This window comes from Poeciliopsis prolifica, unplaced genomic scaffold, assembly GCF_027474105.1.
Source record: "Poeciliopsis prolifica strain line A6 unplaced genomic scaffold, Auburn_PproV2 SCAFFOLD015, whole genome shotgun sequence".
Lineage (NCBI taxonomy): Eukaryota > Metazoa > Chordata > Actinopteri > Cyprinodontiformes > Poeciliidae > Poeciliopsis > Poeciliopsis prolifica.
In genome coordinates, this window is record NW_026562390.1 from 6,759,659 (window position 1) to 6,776,577 (window position 16,919).

The 16,919-nt window shown below is 37.1% G+C and overlaps 2 protein-coding genes across 4 annotated transcripts in view; both read right to left on the reverse strand.

Moving 5' to 3' along the window:
- Positions 1–16,919, reverse strand: part of LOC129366452 (rab GTPase-activating protein 1) — a 63,206-nt gene that overhangs the window by 28,568 nt on the left and 17,719 nt on the right. For all 3 annotated transcript variants that reach the window (XM_055040303.1, XM_055040302.1, XM_055040301.1), the window contains 7 exons: positions 16,128–16,238; positions 14,795–14,861; positions 14,584–14,686; positions 14,235–14,404; positions 12,968–13,136; positions 12,164–12,257; positions 10,254–10,404 (listed from right to left, as the gene is read on the reverse strand). In XM_055040303.1, the coding sequence (XP_054896278.1) occupies positions 10,254–10,404; positions 12,164–12,257; positions 12,968–13,136; positions 14,235–14,404; positions 14,584–14,686; positions 14,795–14,861; positions 16,128–16,238 (865 nt within the window). The remainder of the gene's footprint in view (positions 1–10,253; positions 10,405–12,163; positions 12,258–12,967; positions 13,137–14,234; positions 14,405–14,583; positions 14,687–14,794; positions 14,862–16,127; positions 16,239–16,919) is intronic.
- Positions 382–5,882, reverse strand: LOC129366454 (probable G-protein coupled receptor 21). The gene has a single exon (XM_055040314.1). The coding sequence runs from the start codon at positions 5,006–5,008 to the stop codon at positions 3,779–3,781; it is 1,230 nt and encodes a 409-aa protein (XP_054896289.1). The 5' UTR covers positions 5,009–5,882; the 3' UTR covers positions 382–3,778.

Here is a 16,919-nt window from a genome sequence, read left to right on the forward strand (position 1 = left end):
TGTTATCAGCATATGGCTATAGCTCAGCACTAGTAAAATGATGAAATTTTAATGATTTATGCCCTTCATTTTGTGGTATTTGGAGGAAGCTGCCCCGCTGCCCCGACAAAATAAATCTAAAAGAAGAGAAAGTAAAACCATATATGCTTCTGTATTTTTTTTTCTTTTCTTTCCCTGCAGTTGGTGGGAACTTTCTACTTACTACTTATCATCTAGAAAATTCAGCAAAAAATATTAACAGAACAAATGTCACGAATTACTCAGCTCCCAACGAGATAAGCTGGCAACTATTTGCTTTTATCTCAAGATGGAAAAGATGACAAGATGTTTTGCTTATTTACTTATTCTGACACTTGTCTGCATTTAAAAATAGGTTGCATCCAAACATTTGACCTAATCTTTTCAAAATAATTTGAGAACACTTTGATAAAATCATATTTATTTGTTTAGCACAGACAAACAACATCTATTATTTACAAAACCATATCGCATACAGGGCGTCATGTAATCAGAAGTCTCACTCACATTCATCAACAGCATAAATAAACATGTTAACCCAACATTCACAGTCTAAATAAAAGCAGATATCTTTCCAACAATGTAATAATAAACTGAACACCCCTTATGTTTGAAATATGCCATGTTTTGTCTGTGGTGAACAAGGAGATTTTGAAGTCTCAAACTCACATGGTATCATTGTATACAGAATTTACTATAAGAAAAAAAATATAAAAACCAACAAGATGAATCTCCTCTCTTCAATGTTAAATTGGCAGTCTGTTGTTGTCTGTTGAGAAATAGTATTCGTATATTTTAGCCGTTTATCTTTTTATAAGTTTGAATTTGAGATTATTGTGTGGCTTATTAGACAACAATGGTTTAGTTCTACAGAAATACACAAAGAGGAAAAAAAAAATCTGCAGCTTTAAACTTTAATATTTCATGGAGTTTTTGACCCAAGCTACTTTGTTTGGACTCATTTCCATGACAGATAAAAATTCTAGGTCGTCTCAGTCCAAGTACTGCTGATCCACTTAAAATGGTTTGCCAACTCTGGAATACGCCAGAAGAGGTAAAAAAAAAAAAAAAAAAAATGCAGCAAGTGCGATTCTGCTGGATAAGATGCAACCACCTCAAGCATTTTTAGTTACAAATAAAAAGAAAATTACCTTAAGTTTCTGGAAATACAACAGAGACGCTGTTTATGCAAGTCAATCTTGTTTGAATTGGTTTGATTATATGGTTATCAGTCATATGGTTATTATTTTTACTACTTTTTTTGCATCATGAGCTCTCCAAGCTCGAAACATGCTTAATTTTTGAGGGCATGGAAATTTCCTCCCAGCCACCAATGTCATTCCCGTGAGAACATGTAGGTTGATTGTTTTCCCCACAGGAAGAAGGGAATGAGTGTATGTGACCAACGGGGAGCACTTTTAGGCATCATGGATTGTCTTCAAACATCTATTGTTTTAAAGGGGCAGTAAAATAAGCGGCTATTGTACTGAATCTTTCCAAACTAAAATGGTCAAAATGACTACGTTTGGAGCAGAAACACCACAAAACCTACACTTCAATAGGAAAAAAACATAAGACAAAACTGGTTGTTTATGTAGGCCGCACAACATTTTTTACTTCTGAGAACAAACTGAGCTTGGTAATTAAAAAGAAATCAACTATACAAATGTTCTCTGATAAACATTCAATTTGATATTTTCTGTAAACAGGAAAATATTAAGATAGTAGCACAGAAGATGATACAAACTGGTATAGGTGTACTAGTTTTGGAATGTTTTACAAATAAAACCACTAATTATTTCAGACATCTAACAGGTACAACAATAAATGAGACCAAAAAACATTGAACAGTCAGAGTCCAGCCAATGGTCGAGCCAGTGCCTATCTGCACACATTTTTGTCTCCATTGTGCTTCAATCACACAGAAATACAAGTTCAAGACAGAAAATAAACAGTTTGAAGGGTTCATCTACATGTTTTTTTTTCCTGAAGTTGAAGCAAACAAAAAAAAAAGACAACTGCTTTGAATACCTGAAGCAACACAAACACTTTAACTTCTTTAGCTACCAAAGGAGTAAAACTAAAGCTTGCCTCTGGAGCTGAATCATTTAAAAACAGTCACATGCCTTTTATTTTAGCCCTCACTTGCTGTTAAAGAAAACCACTTTTCCCCAACAGTTGACGTATTGTTTCTAGTTTTTAAACAAAGGCAACTTTATATCACAATATGCTCAGAAACAGTCTTAGACATGCACACAAGGCATCACCGATGCGACACAGTGCAGTAGACAGTGGAAAATATTTTTGGTAAAATCACTCATATTGCAAATATCACACTTAGAGACAAAATTGGACCTTCTTTGGCACATTACTGCAGAAGAGATATAAAACTAAGGAATGTTTACTTTGACGAACAAGTCTTGAAAGCTCAAACCACATACCTTGACAAGTGGAAATGAACAATTAAGCTCCTTTAAATGTTTTTTTTTTCCTACAATTTGTTTATACTAATGTACATAAAAGACAGTACTAACATGCACACAAATCTTCAAGTCTCACACCAATCTACGAGTGGTTTTGCATACTTTCACAATCATATAGGTCCATATTTTCTTGAGACGTTTGCTCTCTTCCAAATCAAATAAGGTACATGTAACTACCAGTAGATATAGGGTTAGGGTTAACCCTATAGGGTTAGGGTTAGGCCTAACCCCTAGCCCTAACCCTTTATGTTTTTAAAGGTTAAAAATTGAATAAATAAATAAATAATGAAATATTTACATCATATTTTTTTCAGTAATTGATTAATTAAAGCATTTTATTATTTCGTTTTAGAACATTTTCACTGTTTGATTTTAGCAAACAGTGAAAATGTTTGTTAAATCATTTTCACTGATTAGCATAAAACCCAAAAGAATTACACAAATATTGGAATACTATTGAGAGATTTTGACAGTATCGTCAATTGAAATGTCAAATAATTTATCAAAGAATGGTTTTATTTTATTAATGACTTATATTTTGATTGTGACTCTTTCAGCATGAATGTTACTGAACCCTACATTTGATTTTTTGGCAGTTGTGCAGTCTTACTACAAAGTCCTTTTCGCAAATAACAGGTGCACAGTGCAAACCCACATTTTCAACAGACATTTTAACAGCATCAATAAATTACATTTATTTAAAGATCAGTTTGACTACGCTTGCTCTTTACAGACAGTCTCATTTAATCACATCAGATCCTTGACCTGACTGGACTGACATCTTTTCTTTTTTTTTTTTCCTTTTTAAGTGAAACGCGACAAATTGTCGAATATCACGTTGCTCCAAACAAAGCTCGTAAAACTTTTCATGAGAACTTTCTGCTTCTAGCATCATTTGGTTGTTTGGACAAAATCAAGTATTCAGTTCCAAAAACAGCATCAGCAGATAAACATTATGTCCAATGTTTAAAGAATTTACTCCCACTGAGGACATAGAGACCTTCTTCTTGTTCATACCAGAACCCTCCCATCTGTCAGCCTCCTGTCCATATGAACTTGTGTTCACATCATCAAACGAAACACCTTGAAAGGCTAATATGGACTTTTTTTCTTTTCAAATTACAATGCTTTTCATTCTTATTCTCTACCTTTGCTGGCTTGTCAAGGGAGAGTCAGAAAAAGCACAATCACGACGACACCTTCTTCCATCTGCAGATTTTAAAAGATGTGAAGAGCCGAAACTTCATTTTAGCTCTGTGTTTTCCTCTCCATCTGAACTACACATGACATGTTGTGCCAACTCTCATGTCTCCATTGTCATTTCCATACCACTGCTTTGTGCATCCCTTTTCAACCGAGCCAACAAACGCCTTTTTGGTTTTCCCAACTCCGAAGCCATCGCCACCACGCCGCAGGCAGAAGGAGCAGAGGCGTTTCAGGCCCTTTCTAAATGCTGAGTTGGAAAGGCTGTAAATGAGACAGTTGCAGAAGCTGTTGCTGATAGCCAACCATGTCGTAAGAAACGAGACTGCAGGGTGGTGGTATATTCCTCCGCTCTCCAACAGGAAGTACAGGATGTAGGGCAACCAAAGGATGTAGAACACACTGGTTATGCGAAACAATACCATAGCGTATCGCTTGTCAGGGTAAGTAGACTGCTGATACTGAGGCTGGTGGTGCTGGGTCTTCTGCGATTGGGACAATTGAGGAAGCTGCTCTTGCTCTACCATGGTGCAATCTTTCATGACCGCTCCACCAGTCAGTCTGGGACCTTGCTGTTGTTGTGGTCTGTAGCGAGCATGGCGCTCGCTGATCTCCCGAGTGTGCTGTCTGCAGATCTTAAAGATGTTGGCGTATGTAAAGCAAATTGTGAGAGCAGCTGGAGCGTAGAGCAGAGCAACGATGAAGGTCGTGAAAGCCGGACTAGTCCTCCACTCGACTGCACACCACTCGACCACGTCTCCATGATAGCCAGGCTTCCCCCACCCAAGAAAAGATGGAAGGAACACCAAAGCAGAGTAGAACCATATTAGAGCGATGCAGCAGCGCACTCGACAAGGAGTGACCAGAGATGAATAAGTCAGAGGCCGTGTGATGGCGATATAGCGGTCTACACTCACGCATGCGAGGGACACCATTGAAACGGATTTCAAAACTGAAACCATGTACCCAAACACCTGGCAGGTCAGTTTGGGATCCAATCCCTGCAGATGGTGAAGCAGAGACAGGGAGGGGAAGAGGCAGCTGACTCCCACTAACAGATCTGCATAAGCCATAGTCTGGATAAAAGCACTGGTGGTGTGCTGGCTGAGCAAAGGAGCACAGTGAAACACAAATATCACCACCAGGTTGCCACAGATAATAAGGATAGTGAGGAGGAGGATGACAGATACCTCAAGGAGGCATGTGCTAAAAATTTGGGAATAGGCAATTTCAAGTAAGCAAAAGGGAGTGGATAAATTTGAGTCCAGCGAGCTTTGGTTCAGGGAATCCAGAGAGGAATTCATGATCTCAGGCAGTAAAACACATAAGGGGGTTCTTACAGGGTACAATAAATCCAAAAAGCTACTATTAACCCTAGTAGCCCGGCTGTATTTATCAGCAGTTTGATTTCAGTCCAAACAAAGACCCCCATGCTCCATTTCAAACACAGGAAGGGTTGAAAGGGCAGATAAAGGTGTCAAAAAGTTCCCTGGTGTTGTCCTCAGAGCTGGTGCGGTTACAGTACAAGTAAGGTAAAAACCTTTGTCGGAAGGTTCCCAGGTAAAGGCACAGAGGAAGAATGTGACTCTTATGAATGTTGAGATCCTCAATGTCAGATGCAAATCCAGAAATCTCAAGCTGTAGCTCCTACCAATTTGTAGTCCATCAGGTCACTGTTAAATCCTCCAGAGAAAAGTCATTGTTTAAAGAACTGCATATTGAGGGAATGATTAAGCATAATCTGATTCTTATGCTGTCCTTCAAACCACTTTCCCACTTTTCTGGCTCTTCTTCACTTCTTCTTTCACCAGGCTTCCATCTGCATTTATTGGAGTGTCAGCTTCTCTTTGGTCCTTCACTGTAAGATCCCAGCAGGTCACTGTACGCTGGTTCAAAGTCAGCAGAGTGTAGTATTATAGAAGTCAAAAAACAGTCCTCACAGAGGTGGAGTAAAACACACCCATAGGTTTATTTCCCGCCTCAAGAGAAGCAACTTCGTCTGGAGTTGAAATGTGAAAGGCAGGCATACCGATGCTGGGAGAACCCCTCTGTGTTCATTTGTCCTGCTCTGTCGTCTCTCTCACACTCTGTCTCCCTCCTTCTGCCTCTGTCTACAGAAACAGCAGCACTGAAGCCCCTCCCAGTCTCAGTGCCTCCAACCAATCATCAGCCACAAAAACACAAGACTGTTTCCTTCCCCCAACCTCTCACATTTACTTTTTTTTTTTTTTTTAAATGTGCAAATTTATCTAATAATCACGTCGAGATTGAATCAGTTTCACGCCACCAAAATTAGTAACAATCAGTGCAGTTTTGAACTTGGAAAATCATCATTTAGGGTGAAGGGAGAAATAACAGGAATTGTTTCTGTGTGAATGCTGCTGATATTTTTTAATTTATCTCATCAAGGACAAACTTTTAAAATATCAGTATTCAATAAAGTCTTATTCATATGCACCGAGGCCAGTTGCTAGAATGAACTAGTACACTAAAAGCGTAGCTTAAATTTTTAAATCAAAAAGTAAAGTTAATTGGCTTTCAAGTTTTTCCCCAAATTCCCAATGCTCCAATAACTCTAGCACAGCTTTTAGATTTGGATAATTATGATATACTTCAAATGTGGGCTAAATTATCTGCATGGTAAATAAAGAGCACGGTTGTAATACAAAATATGGCCTACAAAGTGTCTTCTGCGATTACAATATTGCACATAATGTTGTTGCAATGACAGTTGTAATTCAATACATACTCCAAGACTGCTTGTTAGTAATATACTGTAGATAATCAGTTGGATAGCTTTTCAATGTAATTTAAATACCTGAACCAAAAAAGGAAATACAGTAAAGAATATGGAGAGTAATTGCAATTGATATTATCATCACAATATTCAACAATAAAATGGTAGTAGTAGTTTAATGATGTATATGCATAGTTAAAGTAAAAAAATAAAAAAGCTAAAGTTTGGCATTTTTATACTTATCCAAAAAGAAAATTAGAGAATGCTATTTTAAGCATTAGAGGCTGTTTTGCAGACTCAAAAACAACAACATCCTCTCAAGTCGAATACTGTGGCTGGGATAGTGTTCTACAACAACGGGCCAAATGCTTCAGGCATTCTGCTGAGAACTCATGATTGCAAGTGCAACATCATGTGGTAATGATATGCTCAAACAATAAGAAATTATAAGCATTCATTGTGAATTCATTATAGCTCAAAAGATGCAGTCATAATGTTGCACAAATAATGATAGCCCTTAGAACACAAAGTTGTTTGCAATAAAAAATTTAGGAAAAAAAATCAACAAAATGGTGCACAGTCACATAAATAGAAGTATAAAAACATCTGCATCTGTAGCAAGACTGAAGCCACTAAAGCGACACTTAGAAAAAGTGATATTTTCGTGGATTTACAGAAGCAAGAAAGAAATTCTATTAGCTTCAACATTCCAGTCCGGTAATTCTATAAATTTGCTTAAATCTGAAACCAACAAGGTGACTTTTTAAAACATGGAACACAAAAGAAACAAAAATAGTGGGAGTAAAATAGAAAGATGTACCGATCAGCATTTTCTGGCCAATAATAATCTACTTTTTCTTTGAGGTTGGACCTACTAATTCTGACTTCCACCAATAGTATTTTTTCCCTTAAGACACATATGTTATACAGCTTGTTTAGTGAACAGCTTAAACAAAAAAATTAAGTATTTAAGAAATTATTCTCTTTTATATGTCAGGCCATATTTGTCTAACCCTTGTTTGTATATATATATTTTTAATTTATTATAAATTGCATTCAGATTTAACTTATTTAAGAGACTTTTTCTTTTTGTATTAACCACCCAAATAATCTGACATGACCAATGTAAAATCAGTGTGTTCCAATCTGTAACAAATTCATTTACTTGTACATGTGCTCAGAAAAATAGTCACTGGAGAAAAAGTAAGATTGAGGTTGGCAAACTTAAAATTATTACTGGAATGTAACAATTTGTCTCTGATTTTATGGAAGATCCTGCTCCTGTCGAAAATAAACCCCACCAACAGAGCATAATCTAATTATTTCCTCCCACCTTTCTCAACCTACAGCAGGTTTTTTTAATCACAAGAGCAAATCTGCAGCTTTGCCTAGAGTCTAATGAACATTTGTGAGCATAATTGCTCACACTATTCTAGCTCACATGATGGGCAGATTACACAGAATTACTCAAAATCCAAAATTAGAAAATTCAGCGGGTAGTAATTACTGTCAGATTTAGCACAGCACTCTGTGTTCCATCCTCGATGACTTTCTGAAGACTGCAGAATTTGCCTCGTGCAAGAAAATTTCGGGCAGCGTGATGGAGGCTCAGACACACCCACACAGTCTTGAACACACACACATGCACACCCCCACGCCTGCACCTTTCTCCCCAACAATCCAGACACTCTCCCCCTGCTTTCACGCACCTCCTCAGTGCACTACACGAGGAGCTAAAAATAGATGACAGTAGGACTAAAGGGCTGGAAGAAGGGAAGGAATGGGGGGGGATAAGGATGAGAGTCAAAACAAGCAGCCTATTAAGGAAGAGGAGGACATGCAGAAGTTTGGGACAAAAATATCAGTGATAAGCAAAGAGTCGTGAAGCAGAGGGGAAAATTAAATATGATGACGTGTCCTTTTGTCACCAAGTCAAGTATAAGTCGGCCCTGGTAACTGTGTGAACTATGCTATCTGATGTAACATGTCTAGGAGCTGACACAGGTGAAAGACGCACAGTTACTCTAACCAACCATACAGCGCTGTAAAGAACAAATCCAATTTTTGCATAAATAATAAATAATCTGCAAGGACTTAATCTAACAGTGAGTGGTTTTTCATTACTGCTAAAGTTAGTTTAATGAGCACAACGCTCTTGTCCAGGTAACCTGCTCACTATTAAGCAAATAAGGCAACTGTGACTCAGGCAGCCAAGATTTAACCATCAAACAACTGTGCAATTAATTATTGCACAGACCTAATGTGCATTAATAAAAGATGTGGCATGTAGTCATACATGGAGATGAATTCAAATGTCAACATAGGATCCTCCACAAATGAAGTTGAGAAATTAACTGGAATGAAGCTAGCAAAGCTAGTGTCTCCTGGCTGATGTAAGTATCTTGAATTCTTAAGAGCTTCTGCAGTGAATTGCTGTCCAGCCTTCTGGAGAGTGGATATTTACTGTTATTGATGTCAAAAATAAAGTTGAGATTCCATTCATACATTCATGCCGAGGGGATAATAACATTTCTGTACTTTTTGCTGAATAAAATTCCAACACAACTTTCCCTACTGATCAGTATTCATCTAAGAATGAACAGATATCAAGAACATGAGATCATGAGGCTTTATATATAGATGGTGATGAGAAAAGATCTTCAGAACAATTGAGGTAAAGAAAATGAGAAAGCAGAAAGGCCAACATTTTACCTCGTGGGAGCCAGTTTGCTGCTAGGGAGATTGCTTTTACATAAGAACAATTACCACAAAACAATGACTTTTAAGGTTTTAACCTTATTCTTGACACTTGCAGGCAAAACACATAATTTATCTCTTAATGTGTGTCCTTGATTTAATAGAACAGGGGAAAAATCTAATTCATGATTCAACTAAAAAATAATAATAACAAAATAAGAAACATTCAAACTGATAAATATATCTACCATCATCTAAAAGTAAAGTTAAATCAAATTTAAAACCAGAACTGTAGAAGTGCCTCTATGGCTGTCAGTGACGTTGTGCAGAGGTCAACTGTGTGCCATGATAATTTTATTTTCAAATGTATATTCATTAATGTACTTACTACATTTCTTTCTTCAAAATAAATAAGTGTAACTTTTGTTCTGTTTAAAGTACAAAAAAGTATCATTTGAATTTTCACTGAACAATAAAAAAGCCATTTTCTATTTAGGAACAAAGGTGTAGCGTTTGAATAATACCGTTATCTGATAGCCTTATCTAGAGAGAACCGGCTGTGACCTTCACAAGTTTAAAACCACATGTGAGACAAAAACCTTATGAAACATGGCTAAAGGTGATCCCCCAAGGTGCACTCCTAAAGAAGCACAAATAAATTTGGAAAGTTACTACGGAGAACCACAGTAATGTTCTAAAGGAGAAAAACAGCAAAAAAAACAAACCTGCCTTAGTTAAACAAAAAAATGTGCTGGAAGTCAAAGGACAAACCTCTGACTCATGTGGCTCCATCTTGGCTATCAGGTGCTATAAAAGCAAAGTTATTTTTCAAAACCAGTTAAGAACCACCATTAGGGTCAACCCTGGTGGAAAGACAGTCAACGGTATATATTTCAACATGTACTTTTTGTCATTTCAATCCTCAATAGGTTCTGTACATGTAGAGCAATGTCTTAACGCAAAACCGCAGTAAAATTTAGCCTTCTAGAATGTAATGACGATCCCAAATTTGAACTTATGCTAAGGAGTATGCGTTTTAAAACTGTCTCTACATAAAAAGGCACCACAAATATAGATTTGTCCCACACATTAGAAATTCTTCTGTGTGGTCTTACCTTTGTGATGAGAGTTCGGTATTCCTCTACCAGGTGGTCGTTGTTGTGGCAGCCTGCCAGAAGCTGCCACACCTCCCCACGGAGTGCCTCAGGGATGCCGCTCCGGACCAAAGCTGGCAGCTGCTTTGGACGCACAGATAGGTTCAGGTGCCTGGATGAGACGGAGGCAAACAGAAGTACAATTTCACTTTTAATCACCACACCCTATGCGTTTCCTACCCGTGTCGTCATTTTCGCACAGTTTGGCAAAATTACATTTTTTGCTGCTGTTGGGCTCAAAAAAATGTTTTCCATAGTCATCAAGAGTTGAGTTGTATTTTCACTGATAGTTTATGAGACCAAGATTAAAGAATGAGGGCTCCTTATTTAACGCAAGAGGAATAAAAAATGATTTACATGCTGCAGCTCCCACATTCCACAAGAGGAAGAAATCAATCCTAGATAAAAACTTTTTAAATTTTACAATAAAAATACAATTAATCTAGTTCTGAATATTTAACATGTCTGTAATTTATCTACCCTGTCGGGATAACCGTACTGCATTTCACCACAGGATGTTTTTGGCAACAGCAGTAGAGTAAAAAGCAAAAAATCATCAAACATAAAATTTAATGTTATGTTTTTTGCTTTTATAACACATTTAAGCTTTCTCTGCACTTTGAAGCCACTTTTTTAAGTCTATCCTGTCAGAATAAACGGCTGATATATTTATTCAGAGAAATAGTGCTGTGACAAAAGCATTAATTCACCTCACTGGGTTTTTTGCCACACTGTTTCAGATAAAAAAAACATTCCTGATTATTAAGGGAAAATAACTGTCCAAATAAGCCTAGTCTACAAAAAAATGTAACTTCCCATTATCCTGTACCAATTTGAGTGACATGTGCTCCAACCTTTAACACTCCATTCATTCTCAAACCCCATCTGGCAGACGAAAAAAGGAAGAAGAGTGTGCTAAAATTCCTCCACAACAAAATAAAATACTCGCCACCCTGTTGCCACCAACAGCAGCACAAGAAGTTATTTGTTTTAAGGGGTAAACACCTGTTTTCATTAAGCCAGGTTGATATGGATAGTTTATTCCATCAATAGATGGAATCACCATTTAAAAAGTCATTTTGCATGTTTTCAGCTTATGCTTATAGCTTGTTTGATGATCTGAAACAATTAAGCTTGGCAAAGCAAAAACAGAAATAAGCATAGAAGCAAATACTCTCTCTCTAATAATGTTCTTACTTTTACCCATCTTTTATTATTTATATTGATCTATTTAGTTTTTATGTGCTTATTTGTTCCAAGCGTCATGTTGCATAACTCCATGGTATTTTCTGCAGACACAGCGAAGGTGATTTCTATTTGAGCGTGGCCATGCATGTGATGCAATCACTGCCAGGTTTGGTCCTCAGGGAACAACAACTCTAAAGGTCTTTTTGTGATTTTCTGGAGTGCTTTGACCTCACATTGCAGGAACAAAGTCCCTTTATTTACTCACAAAAATGATGACACCAAAAGGGTTAGAGCGATATCTTATGATTCCTTTTCTTGTATTCGAGAAGAAACAATAACCAAAAACCTACAGAGCACCATGTTTCCTTTTGCTGCCCTTAAAAGACATACATCTACATTCATAACAAATAAGAAATGTAACTTCTTTTCTTCAAAATGAGAACTGTCAGTATGAAATGAAATGCATATGTTTTTATTGAGTTACATTGAGTTAAACTGCTGTTTTGTACAGAGTTGATCACAAGTTTCTTGTTAAAATTATGGTAAGTGGCGAGGGAAACCATCCTAATAAGCTGTAATAAGCAAGTGATGACCTTTAGAATAGATGCAACCCAATCTGCATGTATTCAATGCACCAACATACAGAGTCAAAGAACAAAATTAGTAGGGGAACAAATCCGCACCATTTGGACAACAAGTCTCCCCAGGTTTCAAGGATCTTCTCTGCACACTCCTTTGAAACGTCACCAGACCCACTGAGTAACGGCTCGTCGTTATCTGGACACAAAGCAAAGTAAACAGGAAGCAAAATCCTTGGTTAGCCATTTAGCACACTCTTGCTTCATTAGTGCATGTCAAATGAGAGGAACATAAACGAAATGGTGAGATAAACACCCCGAAAAAGGTGTTTTATTTTTACAAAATAAACAGAAATCTACAATAAAAAGAATCTGATGTAATGAGTGAATTTTCCCCGTGAGGATCAATAAAGAAACATTGTGTCTTGTATTATTGCTGCAGTTAATGTAAAAAGCAACTGATGGAAAAGAAAAGCACCATAAAGTCACAGCTGTCCCAACAGGTAAAAAAAATGAATCCATCTACAACAAATTATGTAATTTTTCAACCTTTGCCAACACTTACAGTCAATCAAAAATTCCTGACTAAAACATGTCTGCTGGTTATGTACCCAGGATGAAACAGGACAAACAGTTCTGTAAGAAAACTCCACTAGACTACATGGCTAAATTTGGTGCTTCCCCACAGGAACAGATTTTCATTCTTAAATCAAGTTCTGTATAAATCAGATAACAAATGCTTAAATAACCCATTTAAGTTGTGTGATGTAAGTTTTATTAATTTCAAGAGGCTCAACAGGACCACTATTTTTTATTCTGGGGTCTGGACAGTCTCCAGTGTTCATGTGTGAACTAATTTATAGCTCCTTCTTGTTTTGAGTTGGCTGGAGCAGAAAGATGGTTGATCACCTTCCTCTTCATCATCCTCCGGCGGTGAAGGAGCCATGGTCCCGGGTCCAGACGGGAGGATGCTTGGACTAGCTGTGGTTTTCCTCTTCTCTCTCTCCGTTTCACTTTCCAAACTCACCACCTCATAAAGTGTGTCAGACGAAGGACTCTTTCGTTCTTTTCGCTCCATCTGAAAAGAGAAGAGGTCTGATAAACTGTGGGAAAGCATAATGAGTTACAGTAAGGGGGCTTGTTTCTGTTTCACAACTTTGTAACGTGTCTCAGGGAATACAGAGTCAGTGAAGTATGTTGTTCACTAGCAAACCTCCTTCATACAACCGCTGGACTTGCGCTGATATTAAATTATACAAGAAATGTTAACAGTCTAATTACAGTATCTAACAAGATAACTTGTGCTCCACACAATTTTCCAGAAGCTCATATTTAAAACCAATATGTCATAATTATTGAAGTGTGTTTCTGGCAACAGCAGCTGTTATCTCATCCGCAGTAGACAACTTACATGGTGTCTTTTTTTTTTTTGCCATGAATAACAATAAACTAGTTCTGGCGTCTGCAGCTAACAGCTAGTCAGAAAGGGACCAAAGAGCACTTCCATCTTCTCATGTTGTGCAAACTCTATTTTGTGAACACAACAAACGGAGGTTAAAAAGTGGTGCACCATAATTGATCTTCCTGTCAGGAATATGCTGAAAATTAAGAGCATTGATTCTAAAAATGTAGAGAAATTAATGTAATGAAGAAAAAAAATAAAGATTTAAAGCTGTATTTTTTTGTCCTTTCTTTAAATTCAATGGTCTTGCTTCCTCTATAAACACCATACTGGAATCAAGTAATCAGTATTTCTATCAACTGAAGCTATATCAAGCTTACTTATCATCATTTGAAAAATTCAATACTACCCTATTAAAAATGACTGCATAAGTCTGAGTCAGTGAAGTATGTTGTGAACTTGTGAAAATTAAAATACAAAATAAAATACAAAACAATACTTTCCTTTGTTTTCTGTTTTAAATAACATCAAATAACATCACGCAATAGATTTTTGTTAATAATCCTATCAGTAATTTTTACTCAAATAAGTCAGTTAAGTCAGTTCAGCTCAGTTTGGTCAGAACAACTTAAATGAAAAGTAGCAACCATCCACTAATGTTCATAAAAAATGATCTGTAAAAAAAAAAAAGTCAAACAATAGATGTGTGACAATTTGAAACCCACTTTTCAAGAACAATGTTGTCAGAGCCAGTGTCTGGTTGTAGAGACAAACCTGTCGTAGTTTAAGGTAGAAGGTCTCAGTGTAGCTACGCTTGCTAAAGGGCCAGAACAGCCTGTCGTTTGGGGAACACACTCGCACCCTCGTCTCCAGCAGAAAACGGACCGGTTCCTCCACCTCTGTAATTACCAGATCTACTGCGGTCGTCATGTACATGAATTTATCTGAAAAAAAGTTAAAAAGATGAAATAAGACAGACTCCAACTGGCAAGAAGTTGTCTATTCGCATATTTCACAAACTGGAGTAGACATATGACTGAAATATCAACTGAGTAAACCTTGTTTTAAGTTTGAGAACAATTCAGTCTTATCTAAACCTTGAGAGTGCATTTTTGGCTCTTACCTTTGGGTGTTTCCTCATTCACAGCCTGAAACTGAGGCGTGTTGGGGTTCCAGCTTCCTGTGATGATGTAAGACTTCCCATCTGAGCTCTTTCCCATTGACTCCTGTTGGGCACACAAGTTGGAGCACGTTGGCAAATACACATGGAAACACAACACATACAATACACAAGCAAAATATAAATAAATAAATAAATAAAAATAGTCACCCACCAAGTCCAGCAGGTGCATGTCGCTGTTCTTCACATTTCTCCCCGGGCTGAGCAGGAGTCCAAAACACCTGGAGAATAATAAACACGCATGTGCGGATGGGAGATAGAGAAGTGTAACATGATTAGGATTACATAAGGGGAAAAAAATTGAAAAAAGAAACAAAGCCGAGGGGAAACCAGGCATAAAACAATAACTCTTTCTATATAAAGTGAAAGTTTTGATACATTACATAAATGAGGAGAAATATTTTCCTGAACGGATGGTCTAACACAGTCCAGACCACGTTGAAGACTAAACACATTCTTTCAGTCCTCACTTTCTCTGACATTATGAAACAATAACAACTCAAGCAGAAAATGAAAATCTGCTGGGAATGCTGAAATTTAACAGATTTATTAAAGCTTGAAAAATGAGAGGCTGTGAGTAAGAGTGGGCTAAACCACAGCTGCCCTGGGCTTCTTTAACCCCAATGCAGAGACATGAAGATGTTCTGAATTAATCAACTACAACTTAGAGACTGCTTTCTTATTAATGTCTGGTTCAGGTTCAAGCAGTTGGTAAACTATTCCTTTTGACTTTACTACACTTTTGAAGAACTTCCTTAATTTGGACACTCCTATGACCTGGCTTAAAAGATTTACCTGAATCTTGCTGACACGGTAGCATTCATAAAAAGGGAAATGATAACTATCAGTTTAACATTTAGTCGATCATGAGATTAAATTTTGATGTAACTTTCCCAGGGGTGTTGTGCAGCTCAGTACTTCTTATTTTTACTAACTCCAAGCAAAGAAAGTATAGCAGCTGCAGTTAAGGAACTATTTAAAAACAATAGCTGTCCCCACTGAGTCACAATGCTCCAGAGAGTCTCTGTAATCCTGCCATTCCTTATTTACTTTTCTCAGTCAAACATTATGGGAAAATGTGAAGGCCTCAAACGTGGAGTAAGGGGAATCGTAACGTTTCATGTTACATTACAATGATTGCTACACATGTACACCTTCCAACATTTTTTTACACTTTGTTAGTTATAAACGTTTATGTCAGCGTATTTTGTTCGGATTTTATGTGATAAACAGAAAATAAGGTCCGCGATCCTGAAGACAGTGAAACATGGTGGTGGTAGCATCATGCTAATTAAAAAGAAACATTTTGAAAGCCGTGCATCAGTTTTTCTGTACTTGATAATTCTGCACAAATTATGAAAAAATGCAGATACATTGCAGAAACACCAAACAATGTGGGGAATAAAGGCTTATGGACACTTTAGCAAGACACTGCATATAGCTTCTACATGTGCATCTAACTGTGGATGTTTGGTGGAATGTTTTACCTCTCAATTGCTAGCTCCTTGTTGGAAGTCTGCTGAATGTAAATTACAATCTTCTTGTCCAGTCCAGCACGAAGCTTGAAGCTCTGTTTGTCCTTGTCTTTTGCAACAGCACTGAAAATGAATAAAAAAAGAAAATTTATGCTTATAAAAGTATGATATAAATAAATTTTTCTTAAATATTATGTCTAAAGAAACAAATTGGATGTTAAATGTGAAACTGAAAAACTGGACAGGTTGACGGAACTTACACGTTTATAAAAAGGGGTCAAGTTTAGAATAGAGACATTAAATCAAAATCAAATTACACCATAAGCCACATTTGAACAGCCTCTGCTCATTGTCCTGCACAGTCTGTGGCTCTGGGTCAGCACCATGTTTTTTTGACAGAAACCATAATCAACATTCTCCAAGGCCCACTGACATAAATTTCGGCGGAAATACCAAGGAAAATCTAAAGTTGAGTCAGCCAAGTTCAAACTATATCAATCACTTTGAAATATATGACAAGTATTTCAATAATGTTGTGAATTCCAGGATGTAGTCCAATAACCAAAACACACCTCGTTTTTAACACAGCCTCATAGAAATCTATTGACCAGAAGTTTTCAAACTGCGTCCCATTTTAACTTTATAAGAAAATCTCAACCTTTTTAAGACTGAAAAGCCTGTTAGCAACACTAACAGGTGCTGCAGAGACGTTTTGCAGTTTCCACACAGCATTGTACACCACATTAAATAATTTACACCAGGAAAAAACTCATAATACAGAAAAATTACCCTACATTCAAACTT

Excerpts from the sequence above, each read along its gene's own strand:
- LOC129366454 (XM_055040314.1), bottom strand. The coding sequence starts at position 5,008 with ATGAATTCCTCTCTGGATTCCCTGAACCAAAGCTCGCTGGACTCAAAT.